The following is a 19,532-nucleotide window of genomic DNA, read 5'->3' on the forward strand; positions in this document are numbered from 1 at the left end:
AACATGCCAGGCGCGACTTTGTACCCAAGCCTCCAAGTTAACCAGTCTCCCTCAGTCTATTTCGACGATACGAGAAGTCGTCAAAACAACTTTTAATTTGCCAAAAAAAACCAGTATTTTTGGAACAGTGCAAAGCAAAGCAACGGTGTCAGAGCACCCCCGTCACACTAAGCCATCAAACCTGCAAAAAATCTGCATCTGAAATGTAAACATAACACACTGTTATTATTATCATTGCTTAGATCATCAATTACTCAAGCTGGAAAAAGCATTGAAATGAATCAAAACATGGCCGCTTGTTTGCTTTTTCTCGCTATTTTAGGGGTATTTACCGTTATTTCGCAAAATGATGAAAATTGTCAAGTTTTATTGATGGCTCACAAATATAAAAACAGGACAATCATATATTTTATATTTGTACATAAAGATCTAGGTTTCTACTTTCACTTAAGGAAATCTTTTTTTTGGCTTGAGATTTTGGAGAGACACCCACATCATGAATTCACTGCATTTTTGGCAAGGATTTTTGCACATTTTTTAACAAAAACTGAAAACTCGTATAGCCCTCTTAAATATAAGTATCTAGATAAACCGTTTGGTCTAGATTGTAGGTTCATTGTGGGCAACAAGTGAGCCAAGTTTGAACTAAATCGGGGGAAGGAGGGGTCGTGTAGACTCGGCTACATGGTTGTCAAGTGGAGACATTCTAAAAAAACACGGGGTTAGATAAACTGCGCGAACGAAAGCTCAAAAACAATTAACTAAACTCCGCTAAGACAAGCAACAAAAGTACGCGAAAAATGTCCATGTCAGTTTTCCAATTCTTTGACATAATTTTCTAATTGTGAAATTACGTGCGCCGTGCATGTGAATACAAAAAGACTACAATGTGGGGAGGGGAAAATAAAAATTGTAATTTGAAATTTAAAACTAAAAAGATTTTCTCCTGCAAACGAGAGGTTTTCTTAATTTGATTCGTTAGGGAAATTTAATTCCTCCCACCGGGCTGCTTTTCTATAACAAAAATCTCAGCTCCACTTCACGATCAGAAGCCGCAAGCTTTTGAGCCAGTAACAAAGATTTCACTACACGCCTGGCTCCGCGCGCGCAAACATTGAGCAAAAACCCTATGGGGTCTCCTTAAAACTTGTTATTTTCTGACAAACTCTGACAATGTGGCAAACATCTTGTTTGATTCAACATTTTATTAAAACTTTGTTTGACCGAACTCCTGTGGTTCTGAACAAGTCCTAAGCGCTATCTAAGTCAAGCGTTCTTATCCACACTGGCCAAAGTGACGTCAGAATTCATCTTTACTCTCATTAGTCAGGTGTGAAGGAGCCAATTACAAGATTTATCAGCGGTCAGCGGTCAGCGGTCAGCGGTCAGTCACAAACTGAAAGTTAGCTGGTAATTGATTTACCAACTATTACATAACGACCCACTGAAAGTTACCTGGTTTATCAACTATTACATAACGGCTCCCAAAAAAAGACAACAACACCAGTATAACGAAAACTGATCATATTATCACCAAATAGATTACAGAGAGATCTACGGAAGATTCTAACGTGATTGTAAGTAAGGAGTGAATCTGTACTGCACTGGTGAAAATGCAGCATTTTCATTTTTGAACTCGTTTTTTTTACAAACTCTGACCTTGCGGCAAGATCACTTATTCTTCATCTCTGAAGGATGATCAATCATTTCTTTACTATGACGTCAATTAAAATGATTTAAAGAAAGCAGCGTCGAAAGACTAAAAGTTAAAAAGAGAAGTTTAAAGGTAACAATATTTAAAATGAACGCATATGTCAGATGAGATAGGCAACATTAAGATGCGAGCGAGAAGAACTCCCCCATCAATGCTGGAACTGTGTGAATATTATCAAAACAAACATGCTTTGACGTTTGGCTCCAAAGAACATTCAGATGTTGAAGAGAATCAAACAAGAACAGCAACGTCAAAAGAGCAAGCACGATTGAGGAAGAGGCTCTTAGTTTCTGCCGCTGCAAGCTCGAGAAGTTATGAACCATCAGAATCTAGCTCATCAGGCCACATGTCTGCGCACAAATCAAGGATTTTCTCCGCAGTGCCCGAAGGCATTCCTTCGTTTTTAGAAGAGGCATGCACTGATTTACCAAGAGTAAGGGCTCGCAAATTTAAAATAGTCGCGGTTAATGGTGGAAAAGATGGCAAAGATAAATACCCCTCTTTTCACAGTCCAGAAAACACGAGCAATAAAAGCGTTCAAATGCCCTTGTGGTACACAAAGACCTCCAACGCTAAACAGGACAAAGGCATGGTGGTACATTCAGGCGCCATGGCCAACGTAAATGTATACGGGAACTTGCACGAACGACAACGACGGCAGGCCACGACAGGAGTGGGGTGTACTGGCTGCACTCTCCCGCCGATCCAGCCACCCACTGCGGTGTCACCAATGTCTCTACCCCCGGTAAAACCAGGGCCACAAAACAAACTGCCTGCCAGCACAGGCCATCGATTTGGTCGACTAGAAACTTATCAAGAACCAAGAAGTCAAGAAAATCGACGGCAGGGTGTTTGTGAGAGCAAAGATGGCAGTGGCGTTGAACGCAATTTCGTTAGAGTTTTGAACAAAAGATTTTAGTCGGTTGTTTCCTTGTTTCGTTTCTAACGAAGATACGTATACGTTGATATTCTACGTCGATGTCTAATATTTATATCTCTCCTTAGAAAAATTTAAATAAAAAATCGATCGTTTTTTGATCATATTTGAACACATTTTAAAACTACATAATCTATATTGATATTACAGTCGACAGTGTGGCTGAATTTAGACTGTGAATTAATAACTGTGGTTGGTATCAACAGTGAAACTGTAAATAGAAAAATCAATTGTTAACATTCCTGGAGTAAAACATTAAAAAAAGGTTCAAAGACGCAGCGCTACTACTGCTGCTCAAAGATAAGTCGTAAAAAGTCATGGTGATAAGTGAAAGTGTTGTTTGCAGAAATGAAAGAGCTAAATCCAAAAGCTATAATATGTAATCAGAGTATGAAAACAAAAATGAAACAAAACTAATACAAAAATGACACAGAACAAAGCAAAGCCAAGAAATTTTTCTTTCAATATCCTTCGTATGCATCAGCATATAACCCATGTACATTTTTAAGAGGTTATGTCCAAGAATTTCTGCCTGCCAGACTATTACTCAAATTCCCCCAACCTCTCTTTATTGCGATCAACCTATTTCGTGCTTATAGCGCAAGAATTTCAATGTGAGAATGAGACTAATTATCCAATTCGTTACGTAACTGACCTAGTAAACGCCATCTTGAATTCCCCCCCCCCCCCCCTACACATGCGTTTGCGGGGCGCTTACGAAGCGACGTCACACTACACAACCGGCCCACTATAATTGAGGAGAGCGGTTATAAAGTGCTTAAATTTTTAGGCTAATAATTGTGGGTTAGATCTTCACCCACATTTATTTTACATGAGACTGCTACACCATATGCTGTTATGAGGCCAGTTAGTCCACCATCTCCTTCCGTTCACTTTGTCCTATTCCTGTAGCTTGTACAGCGTGTACACTTCTGTAGACATGACATACTAGATAGAACATCTTCAAACCTACATCTAATGCATCTTGTTTGATTCTACATTTGACTTTATTTCAAACTTGTTTTATCTGACCGAACTCCTGTGGTTTTGAACAAGTCCTAAGCGCTATCTAAGTCAAGCGTTCTTATCCACACTGGTCAAAGTGACGTCAGAATTCATCTTTACTCTCATTAGTCAGGTGAGAAGGAGCCAATTACAAGTCTTATAAGCGGTCGCGGTCAGTCACAGACCGAAAGTTAGCTGGTAATTGATTTATCAATTATTACATAACGATTAAAAAAACCAAAAAACAACCACAACACCAACGACAACAATAGCATAACGAAAATGATTACATTATGACCAAAACGATTGGAGAGCGATCTACGGAAGATTTAGGCGGGACAGTTTTTGATACCTCTCACTATAGGAGTGGATCTGCACTGCACTGGTGAAAATCCAGTATTTTCATTTTTTTGAACTCGTTATTTTTTTACAAACTCTGACCTTAAATTGCCACAAGATCTCTTATTCTTCATCTTTGGCGGAAGATCAGTCAGCTCTTTCCTATGGCGTCAATTGAAGTCCCAAGTTCTTACAGTGATGCTGTATGTGTTATCATGACTTCACTTTCATCAATATTATCGTGTACAATACGGTAGGAGATTCTAAAAAGTAACCCTAGAGTAGCAGCAGGAAGTTTACAGTGCCCCCGCATATGCGAGCGAAACGATCCATTCCCGCGAGGAAAGATGCCATCAGCATATTCTACTATCAGAAGATCGCCTGCAAAATTCGTCGAAACGAAACAAACGTTTCCCTTTTTGATGAAATGTTAGGCGCTGAACAGGTCTGAATAGAATTTTCTCTTGATTTTATATCATATTTCAAAAAATACAGAAACGGTGGGAGAGAGTCCTTGACTTGAGAACTCTGTCCTTTCATTAATTTAAGATGGTCTCAGGTTAACCGCTAACCGTAAAACGGCCAAAATTTAGCTGTGAGGCGTAAAAAAAAAATTTAATTGTCAAAACTTTTCCTTTCTATGATTTATTATTTTGAGAGTGCCAAAATGTTTTATTGTTCCATATACATATAGTACAAATATATTACTGTTTCATATACGTATACAGCACTATTTCCATCATGCTATAGCTATATACTACAAACCGTTAGCCGTAAAAGCCATCACCCAATTGAGACCCTCGTTGTTTCTCCACTCCTAATTTACAAAGACACTTTGAATGCTTAAAGACCTAAGGCATTCCTGTTTTTCGAAAATACGTCGAAAAACATATGGGTTACGTGAGAAAACGCAAATACCAATATTGGTTCCCCTGCTTTCGAGCTCCGCTGGCGTGCGTTCCATGATACGACTGAGTGACTTAGTAAGTCCGTAAGGCTTATTGCATGTGTTTTGAAATAAATGTTGGTAAAGGGAAAATAACGAATGGATAAACGTAGAGTCTTCGAATTTGATAACTTTAAAATGCTAGAGATGAGCGAGGAAAATTTTTTTTCTAGTAAACATTATTGTTCCTAAGTAAACAGAGCTCACCTTTGAATTTCCAATTCATAAAGAAATTTAATTTGTAAGCCACATCTTGAGAATTATCGCACTGTTACGTTCACAAAAGGATGTTAAAGTTTAAAGTTTGGTTCTGTAAAGCAAATTAATTTCAAAATGCAACCGAACTATCATTTTTTTACCTCTTACACTACTTCTCATGTGAGTTGTTGCCCCGGCCAAATTTGGGTTATTTTTACACGTACGAAATTTCAGTTTCGTCATTTAAGTTTCCGTTGAATTTAGTCTGCCCGCTTTTCTTATTCAATTTGCAAATGAAGCAATTTATATTCCATTTACGAACTAACAGAAAAGGACATCATCAACATCAACCACAGTGTGAAACACAATGTTTGGAAAAAATTACACTTTTTTGTGCTAAGGGGACCCCTGCTAGCCGATCGACCAACTGCAACCCGTGGAATGTTCACAATAATTCACAGTAACACGAATTGTGGAATCACTAAACACTGTGAAACATGGCTAATATCGTTACTGTGGTTTGCTAGATGGTAATACTGGTAGAAGTTGCTGATTGAGATCATTAAAGTTGTGCCATGAGAGGAATTTTGTTTGAAAGTTTTGGCGCGTACTTTTGTAGTGCTGGACGCTGGTAGTGGGATGTTATGGCGCCACGGAATCGAACCTCACTCTCCTCGACCGCTCGTAATTCTTCGCCGGACAAATCTTTGGGATCAGCGACGCCATCGCTTTTGGCATCGACAGGGAAATTAGCAGCTTCTTTATCAGGTAAAGTTTCTCCCTAAAAATAACCGTTCAAAGGTCTAAAGTACACAGGTACGACACAACAGTTCCTCCATACCGTAAATTGTTTGTTAGAACAACTTCTTCAGTCTCGGAACCCTATCCAAACGAGGTCTTTTCAAACAGAAAGAGCCGGTTGTTGCCAAAATAAAGGGTCACTCATTGAATAGACTGGTGTTCCAGATGTACTTTCTGATTTTTCATTAATGCCAGAAAGAATTTGATCATTTCGCATTATCTGAAACCTAAACCTCTCTACACCCTAACATCAGTATCTATATTCTCCATACTTTTCTCTGTACAATTCCTCTGGTACTGACAAGGAGAATTTGTTTAACAATCAAAGCTTCTTAAGTTGGTGATCATTTGCCTTATTCTCATTATCTTAATGAATGACTCAGCAGTATTATTGTAAGGAGAAATTAAATACTGATCACTCTCAGGGTTCAAAGGTTACAAACACAAATATCTCACAGTCTCCACGCCAAGTGAATTGTCAGTGAAAAGGCGCTCGGTTCAAACATTAGATTAACGTTCCACAAATAAAAGATTGTCCTGCGCTTCGTCTAATAGAAATCCTAGGTAAATCGGCCAACGAAAAGCGGTCAAACTCAATAGGTAATTGATAACAGTTAAAAGACCTTATCCACAGGCGCTTACGTTTGGCCGTCATGTTCAGCGGGCCATACAGTCCAACAGATTCAGCGTAAGAGATAGACAACCACATTTTTATTGGCTGCCTGATGTGACTGACGTATGACGTGTGTTGGAAAAAACTCAAAGGACGAAAAGAGATGTTTAAAAATATTTTCAAAGCAGGGCACTGAAGGCTACAGGTTATGGTAAGTACTGTCTGTGAAAACATCTGATTCACTACCAGTAATTTGCCTAAACTGCATCAAACCTCTTTCAGTTATGAATTATGTGATAAATGACTTGGCGGAAGAGAATTCTGATATGTGCGATAGAAATTGATAGAAATTCATAAACGGCAAAGTCGCTTTTGACGTTTTTAACCCCACCTTGACCAACCAAACATTGACTAAATTCGACGAATTAACTGATATTTTAACCGGCATTGGACATGATGATTTCTTTCAAGCTACTTTCTCTGAAGATTAAATTCCGACATCCTCGGAGTTAGTCGAAAGACTATCTACACACCAACCTCGCGCAGAATTCCAACCGTTATGTGAAAAATATGAATTCATAATGTCCATTACAATAGCTTAAATGATATTCATTTTGTTCCTTGCACTGAAGGAAAGATAAGGAGAGATGGATGTTTGTTATCCTACTTTTGAAGGGGCGCCATCTGATGAATATATATTTCGGTTTTGTACGTCTAACTTTTTTTACCGATGATGGATGTGAGCATGCAAAAATAAAACAATTCACTTTGGTTACAGGTGACATCCGGTCTCAGTATAAATTGTTTTGCAAGAACTGTTGGATTCTTAACCCAAAATTGCAATCAAGACTTGTTACAGTACTGAATTGGAGCTTCTGCCTTGAAAAGGTAAGCTATTTGTGCTCGATGACTATCTTTTCATGAGCTGTTGATTTTTCAGGAAGTGCGATTTGCGTCATCGAAGACAAACTTGGTAATTAAGAAGAACGGCTGGATTGATCAGTGTTGTACCCTTACAAAAAACAACACATTGCCGTCTTCGTTTATCTCTTAAGGGTGTTAATCTTAATAAGACGGAAATATTGTAACAATCGCAAGATATCATGATCGAGGGGACCTCGTTTCATGTAAGTAAGGATCAACAAATGATACGTCTTTTAGGGAGGGGAGGGAAAGGAGAATTATGAACCTGGACTGCTCTCACAAACAGGAATTTACCTAAGAATGTACATCATCGGTCATCGATTTGAGTTTACACATTCTCTTCATTCAAACGATTTAAAGTTGAAAAGTAGTGTGCCGAGGGATTAGCCAAGTCAGTCAAAAGTTGAAAATCCCATGTGACAGCCGAGGTTAATAATTATGCTCGAAAACTTGGTGAACGAATTTGACTCGAAAAGCCTTTTCCTGAGTAGGTCAAGTTTTTTTCCGCAGATTCTTTTCCTGAAATTCATCGAAACTTTCTTCAAAGAACGAGTGATTTTTCCTTCTTGGGTTAGGAACTCCTGATTACTCGGAAAATTATTTACTTTGCCAGATATAAATTTTCTCGATGATTCTTGGCTTTAAGCCGATTCAGTCCGTTTACTTTCAGTTTTATGGCGTGACAAGAAATAAAAAAAAATGTTGATAAATTCCCGACTTTTAACCATTTTTATCCTTTTTTTTCCCAGGAAAAAGTTGACCTCCTTTACCTTCATCAAAATAAGGAACGTCTCTAACTTCAAAAGGTAATTTGCATCGATGCTGACTGTTTTAGAAATCGAAACAACACTAGTATCGTTATGAAAGCTACAAAAAAAAAAGAATTAAAAGAATAACAACATTAACAGCATATAGAAATCTTAATTTAAGTAAAACCGTGGTAAATTCGCCCATGAAGCTTACAACTTGCTCAGAGACGATTGGGTGCAGATGTAATAAAGAATCGTTGCCAATTTCAAATGAATAGCATACTTATTCGATCCAACTAAATTTGAAGAGGATGCGATAGCGATGTTCAAAAATATTAATGTATTCAAGAAAACCTTCAAAAATCGAGATTTTTCATGACTCGAAATTTTAATGAAAAATCGCTTAAAATATCTCGGATGCGGCCATGTTTCTGCTCATAATTACTCCATTTCCATAAAGTTAATTTGCTTAGGAGTATATAGAGGTGATAAGATCTGTGTGAAGTTACGTACGCATAGCCATGCGAAACATATATTTTGCATCGGTATTTCGCTCACGACGACGAGCGAATGACAAATGGGGACTATGACTGTGATCTGTTGACATCTAGTAAAACATGCTACTGATTCTGTTGAAGACATTCTGGGCTCATTTCATATTTGAATACACAATGTTAGGTTTAAAAAATGCACCTGATGAAATAAATCTCATTTAGAGTGCTAATAAAAGTACACTTGCCAAGCTTGATGTACGCGGGAAACAACCGGCCGGTCGCTGACTTTAGACACCCAACCGTATGCAATATTTTAGAATGATGGCTGCGGCTGGAAACTGCTCAGATATTCTTCAAGACTCACACTGGTCACTTGTTTGAATGATCAGTCGTTTACATAGAGAAGATAAAATGCTTTACAAGGGGTCTTTAGAAATCGAAAACGATCTGTACCATCCGCACCTTTTGAGAGTAATAGTACCACAGGGCACCCAAGGTATCAGGGTATTATTATCAGAGGATTATCCCCTTCCCCCCTCGGTGTCTCTGAACCGGAAATGCTGATTTTATTTTGTTGTTTTGTTTGAGTTGGGGGATATTATAACTATTTCTTTACATCTGGTTCATCCCAAACCCTTTCCAAAGAGTCTAGATCAAAACGCTAAACTCTGGTCCGCTACCCGTACGCCTCTCCCTAAAGTCACTTCCAATCCAGCCTCACCACTCCGCAGGCTTTTTCAATGAAAAGGGAGGGACCTCTGCACAAAAAGGCATATGATTTGAAGGACCAGACTAAAGACACCCCTTCCCAGAAAACCCTGCATGTGAGGGCTCGCGATTCTGTAGTTTAAAGCGTGTTCACAGAGTTAACCGATGTTTCACCCTCTCGCGGAGATTATACCGCCGAATCTCTCTTTCCAGTGGCTCTAGATCTTGGTGAGCAATGTTGATGCCGCTGGCCTCCGGAAATTTTCCGGTATTCTTTAAGGTCGCCAGTCTAGAAAAATAGCTTGCAATCTGCTGAGCTGTGAGCTACTCCTCTTTGTCGAAAAAGCGTTCGTTAGTACCCTCCCGACATAGTGTGCGTATTCGTTTTAAAGCATAAGGCGGGGTCACCTTGCGCCCAGTCTCTTCACCAACAAGAAATAGCTCGAGAAGGAAGTTCTTCACCTGTTCCGTAAGTCTACTACACTTCCTTGCCTTGAGGGCCCAGCCACGAGGCACGCCGTTGGAGCTGTTGGCGGTAGAAGTACTGGAGGTCTTGTTGGTTTCTGGTATTTTTGCTTTCAGAGAGGAGCATTTCGCCGCCCACTGCCGTCTGATGTGATGGTACTGCATCTCCCGGTGAAGTTTGTACTGGCGCTTGCAATTGCCGAAGTCGATATGGCTGACAAGGTAGTGGTTAGGGTGCTAGACTTTAGTACCCCCTTCCTCAGGACACAAAAACAAGGCGCTTGCAGTTTCTTCGCAGTTACGTTCCCTCACATCTTTCGCTGATAGTGGATTTTTCCACCAAGAAGCTGGCCTTTTCAACTCGCCTTTTGCAGTGTCTGGTGCGTAAAAGGCTTCAAAACCTTTATACCTGTCACTTGTTGCGTTGACTCCATAGGAAGAGCCTTTTTCCGAGATCCTACTCCCACACGAAATGCGCGCCACACTCATACTAAAAAGTATTTAGCTGACTTATGCCCGCCCACTTTACAGGTGTTAACATTTGCTCTGCTTGGTCGTGCCCCCGTACGAGTCAATAGCCTCCTTCAGCCCCACTGCAGTAGTAACACCATGACCTGCAAACCAATATCCACAGGCATGAGTAAGTGCATGTTTGAAGCTTCAGGTGCTGTGGCCTTTATGGGAGGTGCGCGAAGCATGCTGGTTCTTCGGGCATGGGCTTTAAACTACGAGGCGCAATGTTGTACCTATTGTCACTAGTTACGAGCGAACATGATTCGGTGAGGCAATGAGCGCAGTTTATTGTCCCATCCTTCGCGGTAATAATCCAGATTTGATCGTAGGCCTCGAGACTGCGGAAGGGTTTTTTGCGTATAATAGCTAGTCTTGAAAACAAAATAGCACAGCAAACGAGTCGATTCCACTGGCGAGAAGACACCGGAGGTGCCAGCGCCAACGCAAGCGGATATAGAAAACTTTTACTTTTATTTTGTACTCAGCAAATGCAAAACAAAGCTTGTATTGCTGAGCTTGGTGCCCACTACTGATTCGACATCGAAGGAAATGTCGATAACCTTTATTTCTTACTTAATGACTACCATGTACGTTTGGTCACTTTCATAACAAATGACAAATTTGAGCAATTGCGCAAACCTAGTGGCCGATAATATGAACGGCGGTTTCCAAAGTATCAAAGGCTAACGATCCCTCACTTGACATGCTATCCAGGCCTGGGAGGATCTTCTATTTCGATGCGATACACACCTGTTGAAAGATTGTTTACAACGATACGGCATCTTTTAGTGAAAAGGCTAATCTACATATGTTAGTCATATCTGTCAACTCTGTGGTATACCCTCCTCCTGGTGTTCTTCAGAACGCTCGGCAGTAGGAGTCCCCTATAAAAATGAAATTTCTGCATTCAGTTTGAAAATAGGGTGTGCCGTGGGGACACAGTCAAATTATTATCCTTCACCTTTCACCTTCTTCAGGTTTCTTAAAGGGTACAACGACCAAATCTAACCATGTCATGTCTAACATGAGCTGTTAGGGACGGACCATTATTTCTCTGACGAGGAGAGGGGGAGGGGGGGGGGGAAGAGACAAAATTATTTTGCATGCAAACAACTTATTATTTCCTTTTTTCAGCTGCAAAAAATTTAATTAGGGGGTTGCATACAATTTATTTCAGTTTGCTGCGCTTGCAAATAATTCATTTCAGTGTTTACGGTTCTGCAAACAATTGATTTCAAGATTTTTGATTCCCCCACCCCACTTGCAAATAGAGTATAGTATACATTCGACTGGCACTCGATTGCAGGACTCAAACTGTATGTGAAATGTTGCCTTATTGTTGCATAAAAGCTTAAAAATAAATTTATTGGGATGACTACCGTTTTACAAAAGCACTAATATTTTAATTTCACAGTATTTTACCTGTGTATTACCAGTTGTTTCCTCGGAGCAGCGCACAGTCTCTCTGTAATTAGATAAACATTTGCTACATATCCCTTGAAAACCAAAATAATAATGCTATTTTAACTCGGAAGCATGATAAAACTTATATTTTATCTCATGCTGTGTTCATTTTCAAATGTAGCCGGTATTCCGAGACAACATTAAATTATTACAATGAGTTACCTTGTCCAGTCTCGCGAAGTACACCGAAGTCTCATTATATTTTTCTCGACATCTCCTTGGATATCCCTCTGTACGGTTTCTGTTTGCTCTCATGCTCAGGATATTTACAAACTTTACTTGGCCGTCATCCCAAGCCAAATTCGTTCCTGTGCTCGGGACAAATTGTGAGATCTTCTTCGCACTCGTCGAACAATCCAAAGCGGGCCAAACATAGTTTACCGTCTTCCTCTACTCCTTCCCGGGGAGGCTTGAAAACAACCATACAAGTGCTCTTTTGTGCTCCTTGTACAATTCTTCACAATAAAAATAGATCTAGCGCTCTTGTTTCGAGTAGAAAGAGTACATTCTTTCTTAGAATATTTCTGGAAGGAACAAACACATTTAAAATCGCCCATCTTTACGAAATAGAAAGCGTGGGAAATGTCGGTGTCTGGTGAGTGTCAAGCAATCCTCTCAGCGCGTTACCAAAATAATGCCGTCGGAAAACAAAAATAGTTTAAAATATATTGAATTTGTATTTTCGATATACTTCATCATTACTTTCCTTTTACTGCAAACAAATAAGTACCTTTTCATCTGTAACCGAGGCAATATAAAAGGGCCTAAAAGTTGCGGTGCAATAAAAAAAATAAAATAAAAAGCGGCCTGGCTTCTTATATGATTTTTAGATAAGATAAAACTATTTTTTGTTTTTCAAAATACTGCTAAAGATCTTATCGAAGCTTTCCTTGCGTTATGGAGACTTATAAACAAACGGACTCTGTATTACGATACTCTGGCACGTGTCACGTGACCCTCCGAGGCACGCTGGATTGCCGTATATCAAGGGCGACATAACACACCATTATTATTATCATTGCTTAGATCATCAATTACTCAAGCTGGAAAAAGCATTGAAATGAATCAAAACATGGCCGCCTGTTTGCTTTTCCCCGCTATTTTAGGGGTATATTCCGTTATTTCGCAAAATGGTTAAAATTGTCAAGTTTGATGGATGGCTCACAAATATAAAAACAGGACAATCATATATTTTTTATATTTGTACATAAAAATCAAGGTTTCTACTTTCACTTAACGAAATATTTTTTGTTGGCTTGAGAAACACCCACATCATGAATTCACTGCATTTTTGGCACGGATTTTTGCGCATTTCTTTAAAAAAACTTAAAACTCGTATAGCCCTCTTAAAAATTAGTATCTAGATAAACCGTTTGGTTTAGATTGTAGGTTCATTGTGGGCAACAAGTGAGCCAAATTTGGGCTAAATTGGGGGGGAGGGGGGGGGGTCGTCCAGACTCGTCTGCCATGTGGTCACGTTCTAAAAAGACAAGGGGTTAGATAAATTGCGCGAACGAAAGCTCAAAAACAATTAACTAAACTCCGTTAAGACAAGCAACAAAGTACGCGAAAAATGTCCATGTCAGTTTTCCAATACATTGACGTAATTTGCTAATTGTGAAATCACGTGCGCCGTGCATGTAAATAAAAAAAACTACAAGGCCAGGAGTGGAAAATGAAAATTGTAATTTGAAATTTAAAACTAAAAAGATTTTCTGCAAACAATCCGTGAATAAGTTTTAACTAATTTCTCCTTGACAGGGTCAAGATGGACAACATAAAAGAAGCTATATATCAGCATAGGTAAAGTAGTCACCGAGTTCCTTCGCAAAACTGGTCGCGTGTTGCAAGCCATCCAGGTGTACAAGGAATGTTTGGTTATAATACCCAGTCAAGCGCAGGCTATCAATAGTTCATTGGCAAACGTTATGTTCAAAATCATGACAACGGTTGGAAACACCCATGGCCAGGCACCATGTTACTCAAAGCTCGGAGTAATGTTCCAATCATATGGTCAATATGACAAGGCCCGAGAATATCAGGATAAAGCACTCGCTATCGCAATAGAAATTGGTGACAGGGATGGAGAAGCATCAAGCTACGGAAACCTAGGAACTATCTTCCAATCGCTCGGTCAATATGACAAGGCCCGAGAATATCAGGAGAAAGCACTCGCTATCAGATTAGAAATTGGTGACAGGGATGGAGAGGCAGCAAGCTACGGAAACCTAGGAACTTGGTTCCGATCGCTCGGTCAATATGACAGGGCTCGAGAATATCAGGAGAAAGCACTCGCTATCAAAATAGAAATTGGTGACAGGCATGGAGAAGCAACAAGCTACGGAAACCTAGGAACTGTGTTCCAATCTCTCGGGCAATTTGACCGTGCCCGAGAATATCACAACAAAGCACTCGCAATTAAAAACGAAATTGGTGATAGGCATGGAGAAGCAACAAGCTACGGAAACCTTGGAACTTTGTTCCAATCAGTCGGTCAATATGACAAGGCCCGTGAATATCAAGAGAAAGCACTCCTTATCAGAATAGAGATCGGTGACAGGGATGGAGAGGCAGCAAGCTACGGAAACCTAGGAACTTTGTTCCGATCACTCGGTCAGTATGACAAGGCCCGTGAATATCAGGAGAAAGCACTCGCTATCCAAATAGAAATTGGTGACAGGAATGGAGAAGCAACAAGCTGGGGAAACTTAGGAACTGTGTTCCAATCACTCGGGCAATTTGCAAAGGCTCGAGAATATCACGAGAAAGCACTCGCTATCAAAAACGAAATTGGTGACAAGCATGGAGAAGCAACAAGCTACGGAAACCTTGGAACTTTGTTCCGATCACTCGGTCAGTATGACAAGGCCCGTGAATATCAGGAGAAAGCACTCGCTATCCAAATAGAAATTGGTGACAGGAATGGAGAAGCAACAAGCTACGGAAACCTAGGAACTGTGTTCCAATCACTCGGTCAATATGGCAAGGCCCGAGAATATCATGAGAAAGCACTCGCTATCAAAAACGAAATTGGTGACAGGCATGGAGAAGCAACAAGCTACGGAAACCTTGGAACTTTGTTCCGATCACTCGGTCAATATGACAAGGCCCGAGAATATCAGGAGAAAGCACTCGCTATCCAAATAGCAATTGGTGACAGGAATGGAGAAGCAACAAGCTACGGAAACCAAGGAACTGTGTTGCAATCACTCGGGCAATTTGCAAAGGCCCGAGGATATAACGAGAAAGCACTCGCTATCAAAATAGAAATTGGTGACAGGCATGGAGAAGCAACAAGCTACGGAAACCTTGGAACTTTGTTCCGATCACTCGGTCAATATGACAAGGCCCGAGAATATCAGGAGAAAGCACTCGCTATCCAAATAGCAATTGGTGACAGGAATGGAGAAGCAACAAGCTACGGAAACCAAGGAACTGTGTTGCAATCACTCGGGCAATTTGCAAAGGCCCGAGGATATAACGAGAAAGCACTCGCTATCAAAATAGAAATTGGTGACAGGCATGGAGAAGCAACAAGCTACGGAAACCTTGGAACTTTGTTCCGATCACTCGGTCAATATGACAAGGCCCGAGAATATCACGAGAAAGCACTCGCTATCAAAAACGAAATTGGTGACAGGCATGGAGAAGCAACAAGCTACGGAAACCTTGGAACTTTGTTCCGATCACTCGGTCAATATGACAAGGCCCGAGAATATCAGGAGAAAGCACTCGCTATCAGAATAGAAATTGGTGACAGGCATGGAGAAGCAACAAGCTACGGAAACCTAGGAACTGTATTCCGATCACTCGGTCAATATGACAAGGCCCGAGAATATCAGGAGAAAGCACTCGCTATCAGAATAAGAATTGGTGACAGGCATGGAGAAGCAACAAGCTACGGAAACCTCACAGGTTTGTTTCTCTCACTCGGCATGTATGCAAAGGGTCACGACTATCTGATGAAGGCACTGGCAGTTAGAAAGGGTATCGATGATAGAAGGGGAGAAGCAACAGATTACAGTCATCTTGGTCAAATTTCTTTTAAGCGTGGTGAATATGACAAGGCTCAAGAATATTACGAGAAAGCCCTCGCAATTCACATGGAAATCGGTGAGAGAGAAAGAGTACCAGTCAACTACAGGAATTTAGCATTGTGTTTCCAATCGCTTAGCAAATATGACATGGCCGAAGAATACCTTAAGAAGGCTCTCCTATTAAGTAGGGACATTGGACTCAACTTAAGCGAGTTTTACTGCCTCTGTAATCTATCGGTGTTAAAGTTCTCACATGGTCATCTTGAAGAGGCTTGTTCGTATCTTTTTCAAGGTATCCAAAAGTTCGACACTTTGAGAGGTTTTCTTAAAGAAAACGATCAGTTTCAAATAGCTCTCTTAGAAGAACACGGCACCTTTTCCTACAAGTTGTTCAGTAGGTTGCTTTCTTCCACTGGAAAACCTCAAGACGCCCTTTACGTCGAAGAGCTGAGAAGGGCACGAGGCCTGGCCGACTTGATGGCAGCTCGATACTCTCTTCAAGAGCAGATCTCAAGCGATCCACAATCTTGGTGTGGCATTCAAAGGATCATCACAAAAGAAGCAGACTGTGCATGCCTGTACATTTCGATTGGTGAATATGAGGTACGGTTTTGGATAATTACAGCAACGGGAGCTATTCATTTTTCAGAAAAGAAAGTGAGCCTGGACCAAAACAAGGTGACCGGAATAGTCCCTGAGTTAGATGAGTTTTTTAAAGAAGTCTTCTGCAGCCACGTCATTTTATCCGAACAGAATTACGAAGATTTCAAAACAAGTCTTGACTTGTGTTACAAGATAATCATCGCTCCTGTGGTCAGTTTACTGAAGCAGCAGCCCGAGATCATAATTGTCCCCGATTCCTGTGCGTACCAAGTGCCATTTGCAGCCTTGGCTGACGAAGGAGGCAAGTATTTATCAGAGACATGCAGGATTCGGATAGTTCCCTCCCTGACGACTCTCAAGCATGTTCAAGACAGTCCTCCAGACTATCACAGTCAGACCGGGGCACTGATAGTGGGTGACCCTATGGTTGGAAAGGTGATTTACAAGGGAAGGTGCAGAAATATGCTACCATTGCCGTGTGCAAGAAAGGAAGCAGAGATGATTGGAGGACTTCTTGGAGTAAGGCCTTTGATAGGAGATTCCGCGACAAAGCATTCTGTGCTCCAAGTGATAAGTTCAGTGAGCCTGATACACATTGCTGCCCATGGTGATGCCGAAAGAGGGGAGATTGCCCTTTCTCCTATGCACCCTACCCTACTCCCACCTTTCCCTCGAGAGGAAGAGTATCTTTTGACGATGGCGGATATTTCAAAAACTCAGTTACGAGCTAAACTAGTGGTGCTTAGTTGTGATCACAGTGCTCGTGGACAGATCAGAACCGAGGGAGTTATTGGAATTGCCCGAGCGTTCCTAAGATCCGGAGCTCGTTCAGTGTTAGCGGCACGATGGGTCCTGGATGACAGAGCCACAGAGAAGTTCATGACTTGTTTCTACAAACATTTGTTCCGCGGTGAAAGCGCCAGTGAATCTCTCCACAAGGCCAGGAAGTGGATGAGAAATAACGGCTTTGACAAAGTTTCTCAATGGGCGACATTTATGATCATGGGCGACAACGTCACATTTGATTTTGGAAATTGGCCGGTGCCTAGCGCACCTCAAGAGCCATGACTTTGATAAAACCTCTGTAGCAGAATGAATTAGACTTAGTAAAGCTCGAAACTATTTAATTACAAGCCTGTAGAAAGAGGACGCCATCTGCGAAGGACAACTCGGATCGGTACACAGAGGAAAGCACTTCTGTAAAATGTTCATAAGACATCTAAGTTTAATGATCTGAAACAAGACAGCGTATAGTGTTATCTCTTTATAAGAGTTCCGAAGTTAAAAAACTCCAATTTTTTTTTGAGTCATCAGTTCAGTGAATGAGTCAATTAAAGTGTGATAATTCTTAGTTTTAGAACGCAATTAATTCGTCAAGGGAAGAAAATTTTAATCCTTTTTCAGCTGATTAGTTAGTCATTTCAAGTGACTTTTAAAAAAATGTGTGACTTGGGAAAGAAGTTTTTCTTTTTGGAAATTTCTTGCAAAGCTTTTGACAAGAAATATTGTGGTTTAACATGCTAAAATAAAGACAAAAAAATAAAATAAAGAAAAAAAAGATATACTTGTATAGTAATGCAAACCCTTGTATTCTCATAGATACCCCAGTAATTTTATCAATCTAACCCTTTAACCCTAAAGAGTGACTGGCATCTAATTTCTCCTCACAATATCACTCCTGAATCAAACATTAAGGTCATGAGAATAACGGAAATGATCAACAAGTACAGGAGCTCTTGATTGTTCTGCAAAACCTCCTTGTCAGTGCCTTAGGAAATGCAGAGAAAACAGTATGGAGAATATGCATACTGATCTTAGGGTGTAAAGGGTCAATCGATACCCCTATGCGTAGATACGGTTGTATCTTCACACAGACTCTTGTATGCTTATAGATACTTTTGTATACTCATTATCCTTCACTTCCGCTCTGCCGCTACTGTTTCGCTCCGTTTTATCAACTGAACGTCTCGAAAAGGTTACTTTATTATCAAAGGAAAATTTATGAATTCATGAAAATTTAACAGAACTCAAAGATAAACATATCTTTATTTTCTTTCAAAGGAAAGCAACGCGCGGTCAAGCCGCCTCACAGTTCGAGAGTTGCACTGAAATGGCTTCCATGTAAAATACTTTACATTTCAATTATCAAACAAAAAATGCCGTTAAAAGGCAGAACTAGTTAGAATAAAATAAGACACCCTGAAAATATGTCGAAATAGTTCTACGGAAGTTCAAAATTTGAAATACAGAGGTGAAAACCCGTGACTTTCCATTTTAGATCCCTTTGCTTTGACTGAAGCGCTCTCCGAGTTTGCTCGAACGGGATGTCTTTCAGAGGGCAAAGTCTATAGTTTTTTGTCTTCAAACGGCGCTCAAATTTTGCGAAGAATGCCCTTAAGGAATTAGGCTCGTATTCCCCGTTGTCTTCTTTTTTGCGAACCGTTATAAGGAACTCACTGAGAAACTTGTTCAGCTCTTGAAGAGTCAATTCGTCCATTTGTCTCGTCTCGTCTTTCAAAACAAGAAATTCGTCGAACAGAGCAACATCGCGTTTGGTCCTTTTCTTTTTGTTTTCATTTTCCTGTCCGTCTATGAACTCTTCTACTGATGAATCTAGGCTCTGAAAACGCCGTTGGTCTGATTTGAAGCCTTCTTTCTAAAGGAAAATGCGCGTAAGCTCTTAGAAATGTGCTGTTTGTCAGTCAAGAGGAGCGGCGAGCGAGCGACACGGTTTTGTTCACCAGTGAAAATAATGATATAGCCAATCAAAGCGTCGATACGTCGTTTTCAGCTAGTGAAAAATATCGAATGACTAATCAGCTGGCTTCTCTAGCTCGAAGAGACTATTTCTATCTCGATGCTTTTTGGTGCGTAAATCCCGGTATGTACATAATAATTATATTTATGAAGTTTAGCAATATAAGTTTTCTAGTACTTCAAAACAGCGAAAATTACTAACAAGAAGATGTGACCCTCATGTAACACCACTCAATAATTCTAAAGATAAAAAAAAATGTCAAGT

At 40.3% G+C, this 19,532-nt stretch overlaps 1 protein-coding gene across 1 annotated transcript; it reads left to right on the forward strand.

Annotated features, from left to right (window-relative positions):
* The first annotated feature begins 7,330 nt into the window (after nucleotides 1–7,330).
* LOC149034226 (uncharacterized) lies at nucleotides 7,331–18,064 on the forward strand. Its single transcript, XM_089194477.1, has 3 exons — nucleotides 7,331–7,441; nucleotides 8,227–8,283; nucleotides 13,632–18,064. The coding sequence occupies exon 3, from the start codon at nucleotides 13,799–13,801 to the stop codon at nucleotides 17,576–17,578; it is 3,780 nt and encodes a 1,259-aa protein (XP_089050603.1). The 5' UTR covers nucleotides 7,331–7,441; nucleotides 8,227–8,283; nucleotides 13,632–13,798; the 3' UTR covers nucleotides 17,579–18,064.
* The last annotated feature ends 1,468 nt before the right edge of the window (nucleotides 18,065–19,532 follow it).

Source organism: Pocillopora damicornis, chromosome 14, assembly GCF_964200805.1.
Source record: "Pocillopora damicornis chromosome 14, jaPocDami1.2, whole genome shotgun sequence".
NCBI lineage: Eukaryota > Metazoa > Cnidaria > Anthozoa > Scleractinia > Pocilloporidae > Pocillopora > Pocillopora damicornis.

What these genes read in the sequence shown, in the direction of transcription:
- LOC149034226 (XM_089194477.1), top strand. Translation starts at nt 13,799, where the DNA reads ATGTTCAAAATCATGACAACGGTTGGAAACACCCATGGCCAGGCACCA.